The sequence below is a fragment of the Doryrhamphus excisus genome, chromosome 4 (genome assembly GCF_030265055.1).
Source record: "Doryrhamphus excisus isolate RoL2022-K1 chromosome 4, RoL_Dexc_1.0, whole genome shotgun sequence".
NCBI classification, from domain to species: domain Eukaryota; kingdom Metazoa; phylum Chordata; class Actinopteri; order Syngnathiformes; family Syngnathidae; genus Doryrhamphus; species Doryrhamphus excisus.
In genome coordinates, this window is record NC_080469.1 from 24,151,967 (window position 1) to 24,169,673 (window position 17,707).

Here is a 17,707-nt window from a genome sequence, read left to right on the forward strand (position 1 = left end):
TATAGGTACACTTATTATAAATAAAAACCGGATTAAATATAAGATAACTACTATATGTGTTTTAATCGTGCTAAAATATTTTAATTGATTGACAGCCTTCATTTTAATACATAAGCTTTTTAATTATTTTTTACCTGCATGATCAAGAGCACATTATAAGCCATTCCAGTACAAATAAACCAAATACATCTCTCAACATTTTAATTATTTTATAATCCATTCCCTTTACTCGGGAATAAATAAGCATTTTTTATCACCACTTTCTCAATCTAACCAATCTACATACAATTCATACAATTTAAAATCCTTAAATTCCTTATGTCTTCGACGCAAATATGCATATGTGTGTACTTGTACGTATGTGTATATTTTTCCCCTTCCACACAAAGTCCAATAAGCGGCGATAATGCACGTGCCAGCCGTCGATAAACAGAAAGAAGACGAAGAAGAAGAACAAAAGGCGGAAGTTAATGCAGCAGTCAGACGACACGGAGCGAATGGTGACGGTGACGAAGCAATCTAATGGAGCAACATCCAAATCCGTGGAATAGTTGATTAAAATGAATAATTGCGACGGCTGACGACATTTCTTTGCATTTTTTTGAAAGAACGATGGCGTCGGGCGGGAAGGAACTTTCTCGAACAAGAGAGGAAAAGGAGCGACAGCAACAACCCGATATTTACGCCACTCACATTGTGCTACATAGTCAAGGTATGTTTACATGTTGTATTTAAACATCTAACACACTTTCTGTGTTGAATATCGGGAGTCAATGAGACTGCATGAACGGGTTTCGTCCAATTGTGGCAGCTAGCTCAACTCATGTTTTGCTAATGACAATGTTCATTTCCTTACACGGCTTTAAGTGTCTTGTTCCGCTAGAAGTCCCAAATCATTTCATAAACACGATAAAGATTAAACATATTTGTCTGTTGTAAAAAAGTATCAGCTATGTCAAAAGGGGGTAACGTTGCTGGGTTTCAATCACGTGACCCGGAGGCCTTACGCATCACTTCCGGGTGCAAATGTGCATCAGTATTATGGACGGGAATGACAACATTACAAGGAAGTACTATGGATGTATAAACAATCAATAATAATACAAAATATGAATACTCACCAGCTTGGGAGAGCAAATGGAAGAAGAATATGAATATTTGTATATATTTTTTTATTATTGATTTTCTTTATATATCCACATGTATATGAGGACTATTAGGTGTTTTCAGGATCTTTGAAGACGCTAATGCAACTCAACAAAGAGAGAAAGCTTTTGTGCCTTTGCCATCAGTCTGAATACCTTTGTGTCCTGCAGACCTCCAGCAGCTGATTGGTCATCAAGAACAACGTCCCACTCAGCCGTTGTGGGGGGTGTCCACTATAAAGCAGGAGGATCCACAGCCCCCGTTTGTTAAAGAAGAAGAAGAGGAACTACAGATCACTCAGGAGGGTTTTCCAAGGCGGGAGGAGTCTGATCTCAGTAAGTCGCCACTGACTGGTGTCTCTGTGAAGACTGAAGATCATGAAGACAAACCAGGTGAGTCCTAACGGCTTCATCATAGTCCATAGTGGGGGGGGGGGGGGGTCATGATGATGATATTGATGCTCTCTTTAGTCATGATGTGGTTCGTACTGGATTTCCGCACATAGTCGTGGCTCAGCAGCGTAAAGAGCAGAGGGCTCAGCACAAAGCCATGTAAAGCTTGAAGCTGATTTTGCCGACTTGCACTTTTTGATGACCACCGAACCACCGCATCAGACTCGTGTTCGGACCGTGATGTAGCGAGGAAGGACTGTTTTAAAAAGTCAAGATGCTCTAATTATGAACATTCATTCATTCATTTTCTACCGCTTTTTCCTCACGAGGGTCGCTGGAGCCTATCCCAGCTGTCTTTGGGCGTAAGGTGGGGTACACCCTGGACTGGTGGCCAGCCAATCACAGGGCACATATAGACAAACAACCATTCACACTCACATTCATACCTATGGACAATTTGGAGTCGCTAATTAACCTAGCATGTTTTTGGAATGTGGGAGGAAACCGGAGTACCCGGAGAAAACCCACGCATGCACAGGGGGAACATGCGAACTCCACACAGAGATGCCCGAGGGTGGAATTGAACCCTGGTCTCCTAGCTGTGAGGTCTGTGCGCTAACCCCTAGACCACCGTGCCGCCCCCTAATTATGAACATATTTAGTTTATTCATATTAAATCCTACTTTGTGGAAATTTGTGGTCAGGTCTAGAACCACCGATTAGCCACAATAAACGGGGGGATGACTGTAATGGGCAGCCCCGACCAAGCGGTTGCATGTGTGTGTCAGCTGTTGTTAACTTTAATATCACCTTGTACTTCGGTACCAGTTGCATTATTTAAAAAAAAAAACCTTAAACTCTATTATGGAAAGCAGGAAGTGAACAAATGTAACAGTTACTGATTGTAAAAGTACCAGATGGAGGGGTAGGATTTAATAAGCTTTGCTTCTTCCTACTCCTTTTGGACATGTGGAACTGGGAACTGATTATGGGATGCATTCAATTGTAATCTGATGCATGTTCAAATGAAATTAAACCATTACCATTACCATAATACAAACCTTCAATGATCATATTCCACAATCGTTCGTATATGTTCTGCAGATTGCCAGCAGCTGATTGACAATCAAGAACATCTCTGTCAGACGCAGTGGGGGAACTCCACTTTGAAACAGGAGGATCCACAACACTCCAACATTAAACAGGAAGAAGCGGAATTCTGGATCACCCGGGAAGGAGAGTATCTTCTAGGGGAGGAAGAGGCTGATCCACTGACTGGTGTCTCTGTGAAGACTGAAGACCATGAAGACAAACCGCTTGAGTCCTTACAGCTTCATTATCATGAGGAGAACGCAGGAAGCTGCATCTCACCGCAACACATGACAACAGAAGCTGATGGAGGATCACAAACAAACAAAACAAACCCCTCAGCTCCTCTATCAGATAGCGACGACACAATGTCACACTCTCCTGAGGACGAAGACCGAGACGTCACCCAAGAACCTTTGAGCAGCGATCCAGACTGGGAGGGTGATATGAGGACTCACACCGACAAAAAACGCTCTGGAAAGAAAAGGGGTAAAAAGCGTTTCACTTGCTCTGTTTGTGCTAAAAACTTTATTTATAGAAGCTATTTGACGGAGCACATGAGAACACACACAGGAGAAAAACCTTTTAGTTGCTCGTACTGCGATAAGAGCTTTGCGAAAAAAGCAGTTATGGTAATTCATATGAGGACGCACACCGGGGAAAAACCTTTCAGCTGCTCATTCTGCGGTAGAAGCTTTGCTCAGAAGGTAGACATGGTAAATCACATGAGAGTACACACCGGGGAAAGACCTTTCAGTTGCTCGGTTTGTGGCGACGCATTTTCTCGTGCCACGACTTTAACTATTCATATGAGAAGCCACACTGGGGAAAAACCTTTTATTTGCTCGTGTTGCCATAAAAGCTTTGCTCAAAAGGCAAACATGCGCTCGCACATGAGAACGCACTCGGACGAAAAGGGAACACACTCGGTAGAAACCTACTATAGTTGTTCAGACTGTGGTCAAAACTTCACCAGCAAAGTACATTTAATATCCCATATGAGGACGCACACGGAAGACAAACCCGTTAGCTGCTCCGTGTGCGGCGATACATTTGCTCTGAGTTCGTCTTTGTATCGACACATGAGAACACACAGGATGTCTGCTGTCAATCATGATGAGGATGATACGGTTATAACAGATATGAATTTATAACAGAGTAGTAATGCATGGGGTAAAATATATATATTTAAATAGACATATGAAGAGCTTGCAACCAAAAGGCGCTAAATCCAATTTTCACTAAGTTGCTTATTTTTCATGAGTTTAATCACATATTTTGGTCTTGAAATCATTTTGAAAAAATATGAAAAAAAAGTGATATGAAATTTATGCTTTCAACCAAAAGGCGCTAAATCCCTTTCTTTATTCTTTCTTCTGATTGGCCCAAGTTTCCCATCTATTGATAATCTGACCAATCAGAGAGAAGAATACAATTGGCACTGAACATACAGAAAGCCAGTATCAGTGCGCATCCTGTTTTTGTTTGTGTACATTTTGATCGAAATACGAAGTCGCAAAAATACTGCAATTTAGTATACAATCCTAGTGCAGTTTTACCACGAATGAGCTAGCTGATATAACAAATAACCCAAGGAAAAGACAGAAGAATGAAGGAGAATGGAAGAAAAACAAGGCTAAAAGGGGATCAAATAGCGGTGAAGGTGAGTTGACATTTTGTGTTTGATTCAGTCCCATGTGTGCCATTTGGTGTTAGCTAGAATGTTAGCTGTATGTTGATGTGAACATGAAAATAAGGGATATTCTTGGATGTTTAATTTTCTATTGTTGAAATTAATGCACTTGTCATTTGGCTTTCCAAATTTGGAGTAAATTGTGATAGCATTATCATATCATATTGATAATTGTTAGCATTTTATTTTGCGACAGAGTCATGCTTTATGTACATTACATTTTTCTTTCTTTTTTTTTTTTTACAATGTTAAGAATTTGTTTACATGTTTTCTCCTAATGCAGGTAAACGTCCAGCCATCATTTGCCATCATCAACTACATAGTTTCTGCAAAGCCAAAAGCCTCAACCGGGGTGATATTGATGACATCTTCGAAGCCCTCTACCATAACTCGGATAAAGAGCGGCAAGATGCTTTTGTTGCTGCTCATATCATTCTCAGCCCAGTCGTTCGTCGCCGAGCATCCAACCAGGTCAAAAGAGAGCGGAACTACTCTCCCACTTTCTATGTAAGTATCAAAATATTAGATTGTTTGGTGAAATGTGGAAAAAAATAGCCATTTTTAAAATCCACTATCAAGCTTGAATGGATCTCTCAGTTCTATATTTTTGAGGTGATGGTGTCAAAAAACTTTTAACACTTTCCCATGCCAAGAAGCACATTTCTTTATTTTTTTTCCTTTGTTATTCTCATAAACTTATGCTGCTTACATTGAACAAAAACAAAAAAAAAATTTTTTCAGGAGGGTCTGTATGGCAATCAAATTTAACATTTCCCAGTAGCAGTCAAAAAGTTTTTAAGTTTTTTTTTTTTGGGGGGGGGAGTTAATTTTCTAATAAAAGTTTTATATTTTTTGTAAACTTTTTGTTTTATTGTCATGTTTGTTGATTCATTCATTCATTTTCTACCTCACGAGGGTCGCGGGGGGTGCTAGAGCCTATCCCAGCTGTCTTCGGGCGTAAGGCGGGGTACACCCTGGACTGGTGGCCAGCCAATCACAGGGCACACATAGACAAACAACCATTCACACTCACATTCATACCTATGGACAATTTGGAGTCGCTAATTAACCTAGCATGTTTTTGGAATCTGGGAGGAAACCGGAATACCCGGAGAAAACCCACACATGCACGGGTAGAACATGCAAACTCCACACAGAGATGCCCGAGGGTGGAATTGAACCCTGGTCTCCTAGCTGTGAGGTCTGTGCGCTAACCCCTAGACCACCGTGCCGCCCATGTTTGTTTGTTTTGTTATTATTATCATAGATGTCAAAATTTTCATCATTGCACTAATTATTACTTTCCGTTTCTCTTTCGCTTACTCTTTCCTTTTTTCATTACAGATAACGACACAAAGTGGGGAAAAGGTTGAAGTTTGTTCCGCCACCTTTCACAGCATCTTTGCTCTCGGGAGGAAACGGGTCGGCAACATCATGAAGTTTGCCTGGGCAAACAACAGTCATCCGCGACCAGAACAGAGAGGCGGCGCAAGAGAAAATTTCCGAGCTAAGGAAGTGAACGTCTTGATCAAAGCTCACATCAAGTCATTTCGATGCTGTGCTTCACATTACGGACGGGACAAGCGGTATCTGCCCTCTTCGCTAAGCATCCATCGAATGTCAGAGCTGTATAATGAGGAACATCCAGATCACCAGGCTTCATACACAACATACTGGCGAGTCTTTGTCAACAACTTCAACCTGGGCTTTGGCAGTCCTACAAAAGGCCAAGATCTCCAGTGAGACAGATAATATCAAGAAAAGGGTGCTCATCACAGAGCTCATGGTTCACCGGTGTCGGGCCAGGAAGTTTTATGAGCTCATGGGACCATCATGGTGTCCTTTGATCTCGTGCAAAATCAAACACTCCCCAAAACACCGCTCGGTGAGGCTTACTATGCACGCCAGCTGTGGATGTATGTTCTCGGTATTATTGAACATAAGCCAAGTGGAGAACAAGATGTGCCAGGAACACAACATCCACAAGATATCCACTTCTATTCCTGGCGTGAACAGGAAATGGCACGAGGAGCTAATCAAGAGGCCAGCGCGCTGCACAACTTCCTCGATATGAAGGCTATCAGAAGATCACGCAATTAAGAAAGTGCTGTTTAGCGACTCTTGTGTCGGCCGCAATAAAAATAGTACTGTTCTTGGTGTTCTAACAAAGCTTTCTGTGGAACACAAGGTTGAGATGGAGCATGTGTTCCCAGTGACGGGGACACTCGTATATATATGCCTGCTCATCGAGCCTTTGGCAGGGTGGAAAAAAAAAAGACTCCGACGCATCGAGAACATCTTTCTTCCTTCAGAGTATTTGACAGAATTTGCCAAATTCGGTCGAGTATACGTGCACAACCAAGATTGGCAGGCATACGACTTCAAGCAAAGCACCTCAAAATTGACCCAACGACAGGAAATGTCAATGTCAATGCAATTTTTATTCAGCGCAGGGAGAGAAACACAGCATTTTGAAGAGGGGCAGAAAACGGTCAGCGGTCGTACCCACCATTCTGAAACTTGAGAGCTGCGTTAAACCAGCAAAACAGACAGAAAACGGAAATGATCGCTAGCGGTATAGGCATCAATATCGAGAACATCCCTCCAGTGGCCACAGGTCCACGCACATACCATGATGACCGTGAAGGAGTTGACAGCGATGAGGAAGATGAAGCAACTATTGTTCAATATGATGAATGAAAATGAATAGTTCAAGCTTTAATTCATTTTAGTGTACTTTTACATGTACACGTATGATAGTTACAGTATGTTATCTTGTTGTGTTTTTACAGTATTCTGTAACATGGAAGTTTTTTTTTTTACGCCATAAAAGGCATGTCTCTACCTTGACACCTCCAACTTTCATGAGAAACATTATTTTACTTGTACAGTAAACCTCGGATATATCGGACTCGGATATATCGGCAATTCGCTCACAACGGACAGATAAAAAAAGAACCAATTTTTCTGTAATGCATTTCCAATAAAAATTCATTGCATATATCAGATTTTTTTATAACGGATTTCGCCTATTTTGGATAAAAATCTCCAGTCCCGTTCCAATGCATTTCCATTCAATTTCCCTGGCATATATCGGATGGCCGCATCGTGGCGCTCCGATTCGCCGAATCGTGACAGGCCGCTATACGACGTCGTTTGCAGCGTTTGCAGCGTTTGCAGCGTTGCCTGCGCGTCCAGGTACATTGGAAACATAGTCAAGGAAGTGCCTTTTTATAACGGATAAAATCCGATTTACGCATATACCGGATATAAATCCGATATATGCGTAAAACGGACATTTTCCGGTATACGCATATAACGGATTTCGCTTATATCGGACAAAACCAGTGGGAACAATTGAATCCGATATATCCGAAAAACATACAATGTAAAGAGTTTGTAATGAGATGATTTTTGTCACTGTCACCTTCATGGTGCAGGCAAATATGAGCACTGCTTTTAATAAAAAATTTTATTATTGTCTGCAAATTGTTATTTTTCATGTGTCGCTCTACTGCAGCCTACAGGTTGAATGCACCCGCAATGTATGACATGTCTTGTACCATTGTCTTAATATAATATAAGGGTAATTGGGTATGTTGAGTTGTGTTAAAGCTGATCATCATGGAATGTGGATGATGTTAATGTGTGCTATAATATCTTAACAAAAAATTTATCAGTAACAATGTACATACTAGTGGTAGGTTATAACATTTTGTGTATGTAATGTGTGAAGGTGAACGAGTGTGTGTGTGTGTGTGTGGGTGGGGGGGGGTGTATTGTATGTTGAGAATGGCTTCTGTGTTGTAATTGTTTTATTAGCATAGCACATTAAAGCACCTTACATTCTTTTACAACAATGCCATTGAAGAAGTTAAAGGTGACTTCAAATTTATTTCAGCCAAAAGGCGCTAAATCCGAGAATTTTTTTTTAAAAAATATATACTATATAAAATACATATATAGCATGCATTTTTATGACCTATATTGATAGCTCTTTCAATTGCAATATAGACTTGATGACCAAATAGATTGATATGTGCGTAATTAAAAAATCATTGATATTCTCGAAATCAGTCAAAATGGATTTAGCGCCTTTTGGTTGCAAGCTCTTCATATAGAAATAGCTCAAACATGAAGCTTATCTGTATGTGTAGAAATAAGTTTAATAATGTTCCAGATGTTCCTTTCTAAATGCCTTTGTATATCATATATCATATAAATATATCATATAGCAGACCTATACATAAATCATAATGAGTCATAAATAAAGAATGGTAAATTAACTTTGAGCAAGTCATTATGATGGGATTTATGTTTGGATGATGTCTGTTTTCATATTTCAATGATCTCTATTATATAATGCATGCGTTTTTCATTGAAAGTGTTTGTACGGTTATGGTTTCATTTCTTTTAAACATGCATACAGTTTACATTGAATTGCTTCCTTTCATAATTCCACATGTCCCAAAGTCCTAAAGAACTTGACTAGTCGGTGGTATTGTTTGGTGGCCAGTTTTTTTTTTCCCTTTTTGTTCAAATAAAGTTAAACCTAAATCTCAAACCTGAATGTTCCCTTATCTTCATTAATTCACGACTCATTACACTCACGCCTCATTCAGACGGGCACTTAGTCAAAGTACAAGAAGGACTTGGAGTCAAACCCTGATTTAGATAAAGGTGAGTTCAAGGAAAACTGTAATTTTGGGTGAATTTTGCCCATCATCCACATAAACGCACATCTTTCTTGTTTCTATGCATTCAGGAAGGAGACAAAGCAGCAATTTGTTCATTGCTGTGTGCATCATATCAACAAATGCCCATTGTCTTCTGTGTCCTGATTGGCTGCACACCATTAGACAGTTATGTAAAGGCTTAGCACTATCATGCTAATGTAAGATTAGCATTTTTATCCATTTTCATATGTAGACACTTATGTAAAGGCTTAGCACTGTCATGCTAATGTAAAATTAGCATTTTTATCCATTTTCATGGTTAGACACATGCTACATGTTTACATGCTAATTTACCACATTGGCATTGCTAGCATGCTAACATTAGCATATTAGCATTTTAAACTATTTTCATGGGTAGACACATATATATACACACAAAACTATTATACTGCATGTTTACATTCTAATGTTAGCATATTAACATTAACATTGGCATAGCAGCACTTTCATAGCTAGACACAGCCTACTAGCTTATGACGGAATCTGGTATCACACACTTCGGCTTTCTAGGTGACTTCTCACGGGTGACATAACAACGATAACCATTTAGCACAAACTGGAGTCTTTATTTGCTGTTGTGTGTCTGCATGTGTATGGTCAAACTCTTCTTATGTGGATAACTGTTACCACAAACTGAGCAGCTGAAAGGTTTTCCCCCCGTGTGCATGATTGTGTGTCTTAACATGGTATCTTTCTTGAAGAATCTTTTACCGCAAACTTCTCCTGTGTGCGTTCTCATGTGTTATACCATCGTTCCAATTATCAGAGAATTTTTGACCACAAACTGAGCAACTAAAAGGTTTTTCTCCTGTCTGCATTCTCATGTGAGATAGCAAACTTGTATTTTGAGAGAATCTTTGACCACAAACTGAGCAACCGAATGGTTTTTCTCCAATGTGCGCTCTCGCGTGTCATACCAGAGTCAACTTTTGAGAGAATCTTCGACCACAAACAGAACAAGCAAAAGGTTTTTCTCCTGTGTGCGTTCTCATGTGTATTATCACACTATCGAGTCGAGTGAATCACAACTTGAGCAAGTGAAAGGTTTTTCCCCCGAGTGTTTGTTCCCATGTGCAATACCAGAGTACACTTCTGTGAGAATGTTTGACCACAAACAGAACAAGCAAAAGGTTTTTCTCCTGTGTGTGATCTCATTTGTAACGTTAGATTACTCTTTTGAGGGAATCTTTGGCAACAAACAGAACAAGCAAACGGTTTTTCCTCTTGTGTGTTTCAGCATGTGATGAGTCAAACTGCTGCCATAAGAAAAGTAAAGCAACTAAAGGGTTTTACTCCACTGTGCCTTCGCATGTGTGATATCATACTCGCATTTTGAGAGAATCTGCTCGCAAATTGAGCAACTAAAAGGTTTTTCTCCTGTGTGTGAGTCAAATGAGAAGAAAAGCTTTAACACAAACTGAGCAAATGAAACGTTTGTTCCTCGTCTTCTCTGGTCTCAAAGGTTCTTGGGTGTCCCCCCCTGTCTTCATCCTCAGGAGATGTGTGACGTTATGTCGTCGCTATCTGATAGCGGAGCTAAGAGGTTGTCTGCTTGTGATCCTCCACAGTGGTCTCCATCAGCTTCTGTTGTCATGTGTTGTGGTGAGATGCTGCTCGGAGGCTCCGCCCCTCTGTTCTCCTCACTTGGACTGTGATGAAGCTGTGAGGACTCTGGTGGTTTGTCTTCATGGTCTTCGGTCTTCATGCAGACAACAGTCAGTGGCAACTTGGTGAGATCAGCCTCCTCCAACCCGAGAAGACAAGCTCCCTTTTGAGTGATCCAGAGCTCAGCCATGTTTCACTCAGTCGGCCATCTTGGTCACCACCATATTGATTGTTATCATGAGAATCCAGTAAGAAAGGTTGCTATTGGCTGCCGTAGCAGGAAAAACATAACCCAGAAGAGAGACAAAAAGGGAGTAAAAACTTTTTAAATACGTTTAGAATGATCGATTATTGTTAATTAATTTAAAATTGGCCATAACTTCATCACAACAAAATAACTCAATAACATGTTAGCAATTGGGAACTTTTAAAAATGAGCACAATTGAACAGGAAATAAGAGATTATAATGTATTTATTTTGTTAACATGACGCCAAAAGAAGCAACATGCTGGAACACGTAAACCCTCAGTGACTCTGCAAGTGACTTTTTAAAGAGGACTTCCATGAAAATGTATCACCACAAATTGAGCAGCTGAAAGGTTTCTCTCCCGTGTGAGTCCTCATGTGCGATACCATATTACTTTTCTCAGAGAATCTTTTCTCGCAAACGGAGCAACTAAAGGGTTTATCGCCGGTGTGTGTTCTCATGTGCCTCATAAAATACGGCTTGCGAGAGAATCTTTCGCCGCAAACTGAGCAACAAAAGGGTTTCTCTCCGGTGTGAGTCGTCATGTGCGTCTTCAAAGTGGAGCGCTGAGCAAACTTATCCCCACAAACCGAGCAAAGGAAAGGTTTCTCTCCCGTGTGCGTGGTCATGTGTCTCTTCAAAGTGGACCCCAGAGCAAATTTATCGCCACAAACTGAGCAAGTGAAGGATTTTTCCCCCGTGTGCGTCGTCATGTGTCTCTTCAAAGTGGACCTGAGGGCAAATTTATCCCCGCAAACTGAGCAACTGAAAGGTTTTTCTCCTGTGTGCGTTCTCATGTGTCGAGAAAAGTCACTCTTAACAGAAAAGCTTTTAGCGCAAACGGAGCAGGTCACACTTTTTTTATCCGTCTTCTTCTCAGAGCATTCAGAGTCTTTGTTGTCGGTGTGAGTCCTCATATCATCTTCACCGTCCGTATCGCTGCTCAAAGGCTCTTGGATGTCGTACCCGTCTTCATCCTTTGGAGAGTGTGACGTTACGTCGTCGCTATCTGATAGCGGAGCTAAGAGGTTGTGTGATTGTGATCCTCCACGGTGGTCTCCATCAGCTTCTGTTGTCATGTGTTGTGGCTCCGCCCCTCTGTTCTCCTCACTTGGACTGTGATGAAGCTGTGAGGACTCAGGTGGTTTGTCTTCGTGGTCTTCAATCTTCACAGTGACGACAGTGAGATCAGCCTCCTCCGACCTGAGAAGGCATTCTCCATCCTCAGTGATTCGGAGTTCCTCGTCTTCTTCTTTAAAGTACGGGGGCCGTGGAGCCTGTGGCTGAGGGGGGCGTTTTTTCCGGACGTCTGAAGCATAAAACCAACGTGATGACTCAGGCGTTTTGTCTTCATAGTCTTGAGTCTTCTCGGACAAAAGAGTCAGAGGCAACTTGGTGAGATCAGACTCCTCCTCCCCTTGAAGACGTTCTCCCTCCTGAGTTGTCCATAGTTCGTCCTCTTCCTCTTTAACGTGGGGAGGCTGCTTTGGAGTGGAGATACCGCCTCGTTGCTGACGTTCTTCCTGACAACCAATCAGATGCTGAACGTCTGCAGGACACAAGCAACACAAACACATTAAGACTCGTAGTCGAAGGAACTGGTGTTGTCATGCTAATTGCTTAATATAATATAATAATATAATATTTGTTAATTTTCATTTGTTAATTTTAATTTAACCCCCCCCCCCACAACCTTTGTTTCTCATAATATGACAACTTTAAAGAAAATACATGTTATATGCTACTACAATGACATCATTTGTACTCATAATATTACATTATTCTAATAAAAAATGTAAACTTTTTTTATTTTCTTTAAACATTTTGACTTTATTTTTGTAAAATTATAGCTGTTTTCCCCCCATTTTTTGCTGTTTCTTTTTCTTCTTGTCAATTTTATTCTCGTAATTATGACATAATATTCCATTTTTTTCTTTAACATATCAACATTATGTTTTATATCATAACATCGTAACATTTATGTTTTATATCAACTGAGCATTATGTTTTCCTCGTATTATGACGTTTTTTGTAAAATTAAGATTTTTTCTTCGATTTAAACTTTATTTTCTTCATACTTTGACTTTATTGCTCTAAAGTTATAATAGGTAATACTTTTGAGAACTTCAGGACGGAAAGAACTTCCGCCACAAGACCCCCGACCGAGTCGTCTTCCTATTGGTTGACTGGGAAAATCAACATGGCTGCCATCGGTTTCGTTGGCAGGTCGTAAAAGCGACGAGAAAGATGCTTATGTGTTATACAAGTTAGTCTTAGTCCTAGGCTTTGATTAAACATTTCCAATTCCAATTGAAGACACGACGACTTGTTTTGCTAGTTTGATCACGTGACATGTTTACTAAACAAAACAAATGTTTTGGTCTGACGCTAGCTAAAAACTGACATTTTGGGAACATTTTGATAACCTTCAAGGGAATGAAGGTAGTAAACATGAAATGATGGTGAACATACTTTTGGTTTGTAGAGCAATTTGGTTCTTGCAAACAGCTTCCAGTTGTCGTCGATGTCGCTCCTTCTCCTCTCTCGTTCGACAAAGTTCCTCCTCGTAGGACGCTATCGTTCTTTCAAACAGCGCGAATATTTCATCAGCCGCCGCCATTAGTCTCTCCTTCACCAACTCTTTCAACATTTTCAACGTTTTTCACCGGGTTACACTTCGGCGCCTTCACCCTTTGTCTCGCAGCGTTGCTAACTTCCGCCTTTTTCTTCTTCGACGGAGGTTTTGCGCGAGACAAGCACCCGTGACGTCACACTACTGCCATCTTGCGGTGATATCGGTAAAGAGATTAAGTAGCCGACAAAACAAAGGAGGAACAATATGACAAAGTGAATATATGTATTTTATGTACATAGTGTATACAGGTGCTGCTCGATAAATTAGAATATGACCAAAAAGTTGATTTATTTCAATAATTGTATTTAAAAAGTGATATTATATACATTCATTATATTATTTATTTCAATTTTGATAATTATAATTAAAAAGTCATGAAAATCCTAAATTCAGTATCCAAGAAAATTGGCAAATGGCTTGATAAAAAATAATAATAATAATATTTTTAAATATATATATTTAAAAATATTATTATTATTAATGTTATTAATAATAATACTATTTATTAATAATATTATTTGTTTATTTAATTATTGTATATCATTGTTATTAATAATAATAATTCGATGCAGTAATGATAAGAATAATATATAAAATAAAATTTCACCTTTATGCAACTAAAATGATGCTATTTTTCATCATAATATTACAAAGTTATTCTTGTAATTGGAACTTTTTCCTCTTAATATTTTGACTTTTGATTTTATAACCTTTTCTGCAGCCTAACATTCTAACAATGACAACTCATTTCTCATAATATTATGACTTTTAAAAAGTCTGCCACTAAAATGAGGTTATTTTTCCTGATGATATTATGATGTTATTCTCGTAAAATTACCATTTTTCCTGTTATTTTGACTTTATTCTTGTAGCATAACTTTTTCCACAACCAAATGTTCCCAAAATGGGAACTTTATTCATTGTTTTGTTTGTTTCTCATTATAACCTGAAAAAAAAAACAATTTTTTCTTTCATATTTCAGCTTTATGCTACTAAAATGATGTAATTTGTCCATGTTAATATTAAGTTATTCTCGTAAAATTAGACTTTTTTTTCTTATTAGATTATAATTTCTTTTGTGTTAATATTTTCTGGTAAAATTACTGCAGATTTTCCCTTTTTTTCTATTGTTGACGTTCCGAGCGCTTCGGACACCCCTGCACGAAAGTGGTCTTCAGTATAAATTGACTTGATGTCACAAGCAGCGAAATTATTATATGGTTTAACGAACATCTTAGTCATTTTTATTACCGTAAAACTGTTCAATTCAATCACAAACCAAAACAAAATAGCATATGGAGATCAAATGTCGTACAATTGAAATATTGCCAGTCATAAACAAAACACAAACAGTTGGATTATTGCAGAATGATCTGTCAATTTCTAGTGTGACCCCCACGCCGCCTGCGAGGAAATCGGGGGGGTCCATCAGTGACTCTGCGTGTGCCTGTTCAACGAGGATTTAAAAGAAAAACCCTCGCCACAAACCGAGCAACTAAAAGGTCTTTCTCCCGTGTGCGTCCTCATGTGCGACAACATATTAGTTCTGTCGGAAAATCTCTTATCACAGACTGAGCAGCTGAAGGGTTTTTCTCCCGTGTGCGTCTGCATGTGGACATTCAGCGAGACCTTGTGTGCAAATTTTCCACCGCAAACCGAGCAAGCGAAAGGCTTTTCTCCCGTGTGCGTTCTCATGTGCGCATTCAAGTTACACCTGGAAGTCGATGTATGGCCGCAAACGGAGCAACGGAATGGCTTTTCTCCCGTGTGTGTTCTCATGTGACTGTTTAAAGTGGACGTCTGAGAAAATGCATCGCCGCAAACTGAGCAACGGAAAGGTTTTTCCCCGGTGTGCGTTCTCATGTGTGAGACCATGTTAACCTTCTGAGTGAACCTCGCCCCGCATACTGAGCAAATAAAAGGTTTTTCTCCTGTGTGCGTCTGCATGTGTGATACCATGAGTATCTTCCGAGAGAATCTTTTGCCACAAACCGAGCAACCGAAAGGTTTTTCTCCAGTGTGTGTTCTCACGTGAGATACCAAAACTTGCTTGTCAGCAAACTTTTTATCACAAATTGGACAACTTAAAGGTTTCTCCTCGACATGCGTTCTCATGTGCCGGTTCAAATTGCACCTCTGAGCGAACGTATCACCGCAAACTGAGCATGAGTAAGGTCTTTCTCCTGTGTGCGTTCTCATGTGAGACACCATATTTACCTTTTGAGTGAATCGCGCCCCACAAACTGAGCACCTAAACGGTTTTTCTCCGGTGTGCGTTCTCATGTGCGATAGCATGTGTGCCTTTTGAGAGAATCCTTCACCACAAACTGAGCACCGAAAGGGTTTTTCTCCAGTGTGCGTTCTCCTATGTCGAGTCAAATCCCCCTTTTGAGTAAATCTTTTAGCACAAACAGAGCAGGTCAAATATTCTTTCTCTGTCTTCTTTTCGGAGTGTTTGTTGTCAGTGGGAGTCCTCGCATCGCCGCCACAGTCCGTATCGCTGCTTAGAGGTTTTCGGGTATCGTCCATGTCTTCGGCCTTGGGAGCGTCGGCTAGTGGAGCTAAGAGGTTGTCTGCTTCACGGTCTTCGGTCTTCACAGAGACAACAGTCAGATCAGCCTCCTCCAGCCCGAGAAGACGCTCTCCCTCCTGAGTGATCCAGAGGTCCTCTTGTTCCTCTTTAACATGGGGGGGGCGTGGACCCTCCAACTCCAAAGTGGAGCCTCTCCCCTGCGGCTGAGGGCTGCGTTCTTCTTGATGACCAATCAGCAGCTGGCTTTCTGCAACACAATATAATACAAAACAATGTGCATTGTTAATAAGCTGAATGTAGCACTCTCAAAACTATTATTAACTATTAAAGCATCCGTAAAGTCTTTCTAGGCTGAATTAACATATTAAATAGTCTGGAGGTCATCCTAAACATCGCTTTCCACCGCCCATCGTGGTTACGCTTTTATTTTGATCACAGCTACAAAAAAAACTAAACATGATACCCCAGTGCCAACATTTTAATAAAGATGGTGGAAAATTCTAAAAATAACTCATGGCAAAACACGAAGGTGGCGTCTGAGTGGATATTTGCTAATAATCACGTCTTCACTCAGGATAAAAGCCACATTAAATGTTCATGTATTCCTTTCAAACGTCATTTCGAAGTTAAACTATGTAAACAAGCTTTGCGTTAACATTATTTGCTTGCTGGAACAGTAAACAATCAATGCTTGTAATTTAAGTACCAACATACACAGCAATAGTGTACATTGGCCGCCATCTTGGATTATATATTTAAGGTATTTAAAAACTACGACACGTTCTAGTCGTCTCTCGGTCATTCTTCTCTTCATATGGCAGTCATATAAAAACATATAAGTCATATAAAACATGCTAAATGGCAAAAGTCAAACAGTAAACAAACCTTCAACGTGTGACACAATTCGAGTCTTGCTAACTGCTTCCAGTTGCTGTCGATGTCGCTCCTTTTCTTCTCTCGTTCGACAAAGTTCCTCCTCGTAGGACGCTATCGTTCTTTCAAACATCGCGAATATTTCATCAGCAGCCGCCATTAGTCTCTCCTTCACCAAGTCTTTCAACATTTTCAATGTTTTTTTTAAGCTATAATAAACCCAGTCAAGCAGACGATTTGCCGTCTGGCTAACTTCCGCCTTTTTCTTCTTCGATGTATTTTACGGCAGTTAGCGTGTCAACCCTCCGTGGCTTTAAGACGCTGCCATCTAGTGGCGGCATTGAAGCCTGCACAAGATGAGCGCTGAGGTAGAAAGAAACGCTGTGAAGAGGTTTTGCTGATCGATAATAGCAAAAATTGAAAAATCATCAGTAATTTTATCAATAAAAAGGAAAAAATATTTTAAATATATATTACTTTAAGGATATTGTAGTAATTTTATGTGGAAAAATAAAATCATTTTAGAAGCATAAAAATTAAATACTAAAAGTGTTTTTTTTAGGCCATAATATTAGAGAATCAACAAATAAAGTTGTGATTTTTGGAAAAATCAGTTTATGGGAAAAAAAGTTGTGATGAGAAAATTATGTTCAATATTATGGCAATAAAGTCATAATATTTTAACAAAATAAAGATGTCATAGAATACCAGAAAAAAATCACAATTTTATGAGAATAAACTTGCAATATTATGAGAA

The 17,707-nt window shown here is 39.7% G+C and overlaps 3 protein-coding genes across 5 annotated transcripts; 1 reads left to right on the forward strand and 2 right to left on the reverse strand.

The window, feature by feature from the left end:
* Positions 1–459: 459 nt before the first annotated feature.
* Positions 460–8,244, forward strand: LOC131128112 (zinc finger and SCAN domain-containing protein 12-like). 3 transcript variants are annotated; one of them, XM_058070690.1, is made up of 5 exons: positions 460–712; positions 1,317–1,538; positions 2,643–3,116; positions 4,604–4,827; positions 5,665–8,244. In XM_058070690.1, exons 1-5 carry the CDS (start codon positions 613–615, stop codon positions 6,061–6,063), a joined length of 1,419 nt encoding a protein of 472 aa, XP_057926673.1. In that variant the 5' UTR covers positions 460–612; the 3' UTR covers positions 6,064–8,244. The 3 variants fall into 3 exon arrangements, 2 of the variants coding, with proteins under 2 accessions (XP_057926673.1, XP_057926672.1); XR_009129593.1 differs by lacking the exon at positions 5,665–8,244 and having other exon boundaries at positions 2,643–4,290; positions 4,604–4,743; XM_058070689.1 differs by lacking the exon at positions 5,665–8,244 and having other exon boundaries at positions 2,643–4,755.
* A 2,883-nt stretch (positions 8,245–11,127) lies between these two features.
* LOC131128113 (zinc finger protein 771-like) lies at positions 11,128–13,666 on the reverse strand. The gene is made up of 2 exons (XM_058070691.1): positions 13,382–13,666; positions 11,128–12,458 (listed from the first exon to the last, which is right to left on the reverse strand). The coding sequence occupies exons 1-2, from the start codon at positions 13,557–13,559 to the stop codon at positions 11,188–11,190; spliced, it is 1,449 nt and encodes a 482-aa protein (XP_057926674.1). The 5' UTR covers positions 13,560–13,666; the 3' UTR covers positions 11,128–11,187.
* Positions 13,667–14,802: 1,136 nt separating this feature from the next.
* Positions 14,803–17,219, reverse strand: LOC131128109 (gastrula zinc finger protein XlCGF57.1-like). Its single transcript, XM_058070685.1, has 2 exons — positions 16,963–17,219; positions 14,803–16,324 (listed from the first exon to the last, which is right to left on the reverse strand). The coding sequence occupies exons 1-2, from the start codon at positions 17,138–17,140 to the stop codon at positions 14,973–14,975; spliced, it is 1,530 nt and encodes a 509-aa protein (XP_057926668.1). The 5' UTR covers positions 17,141–17,219; the 3' UTR covers positions 14,803–14,972.
* Positions 17,220–17,707: the final 488 nt, after the last annotated feature.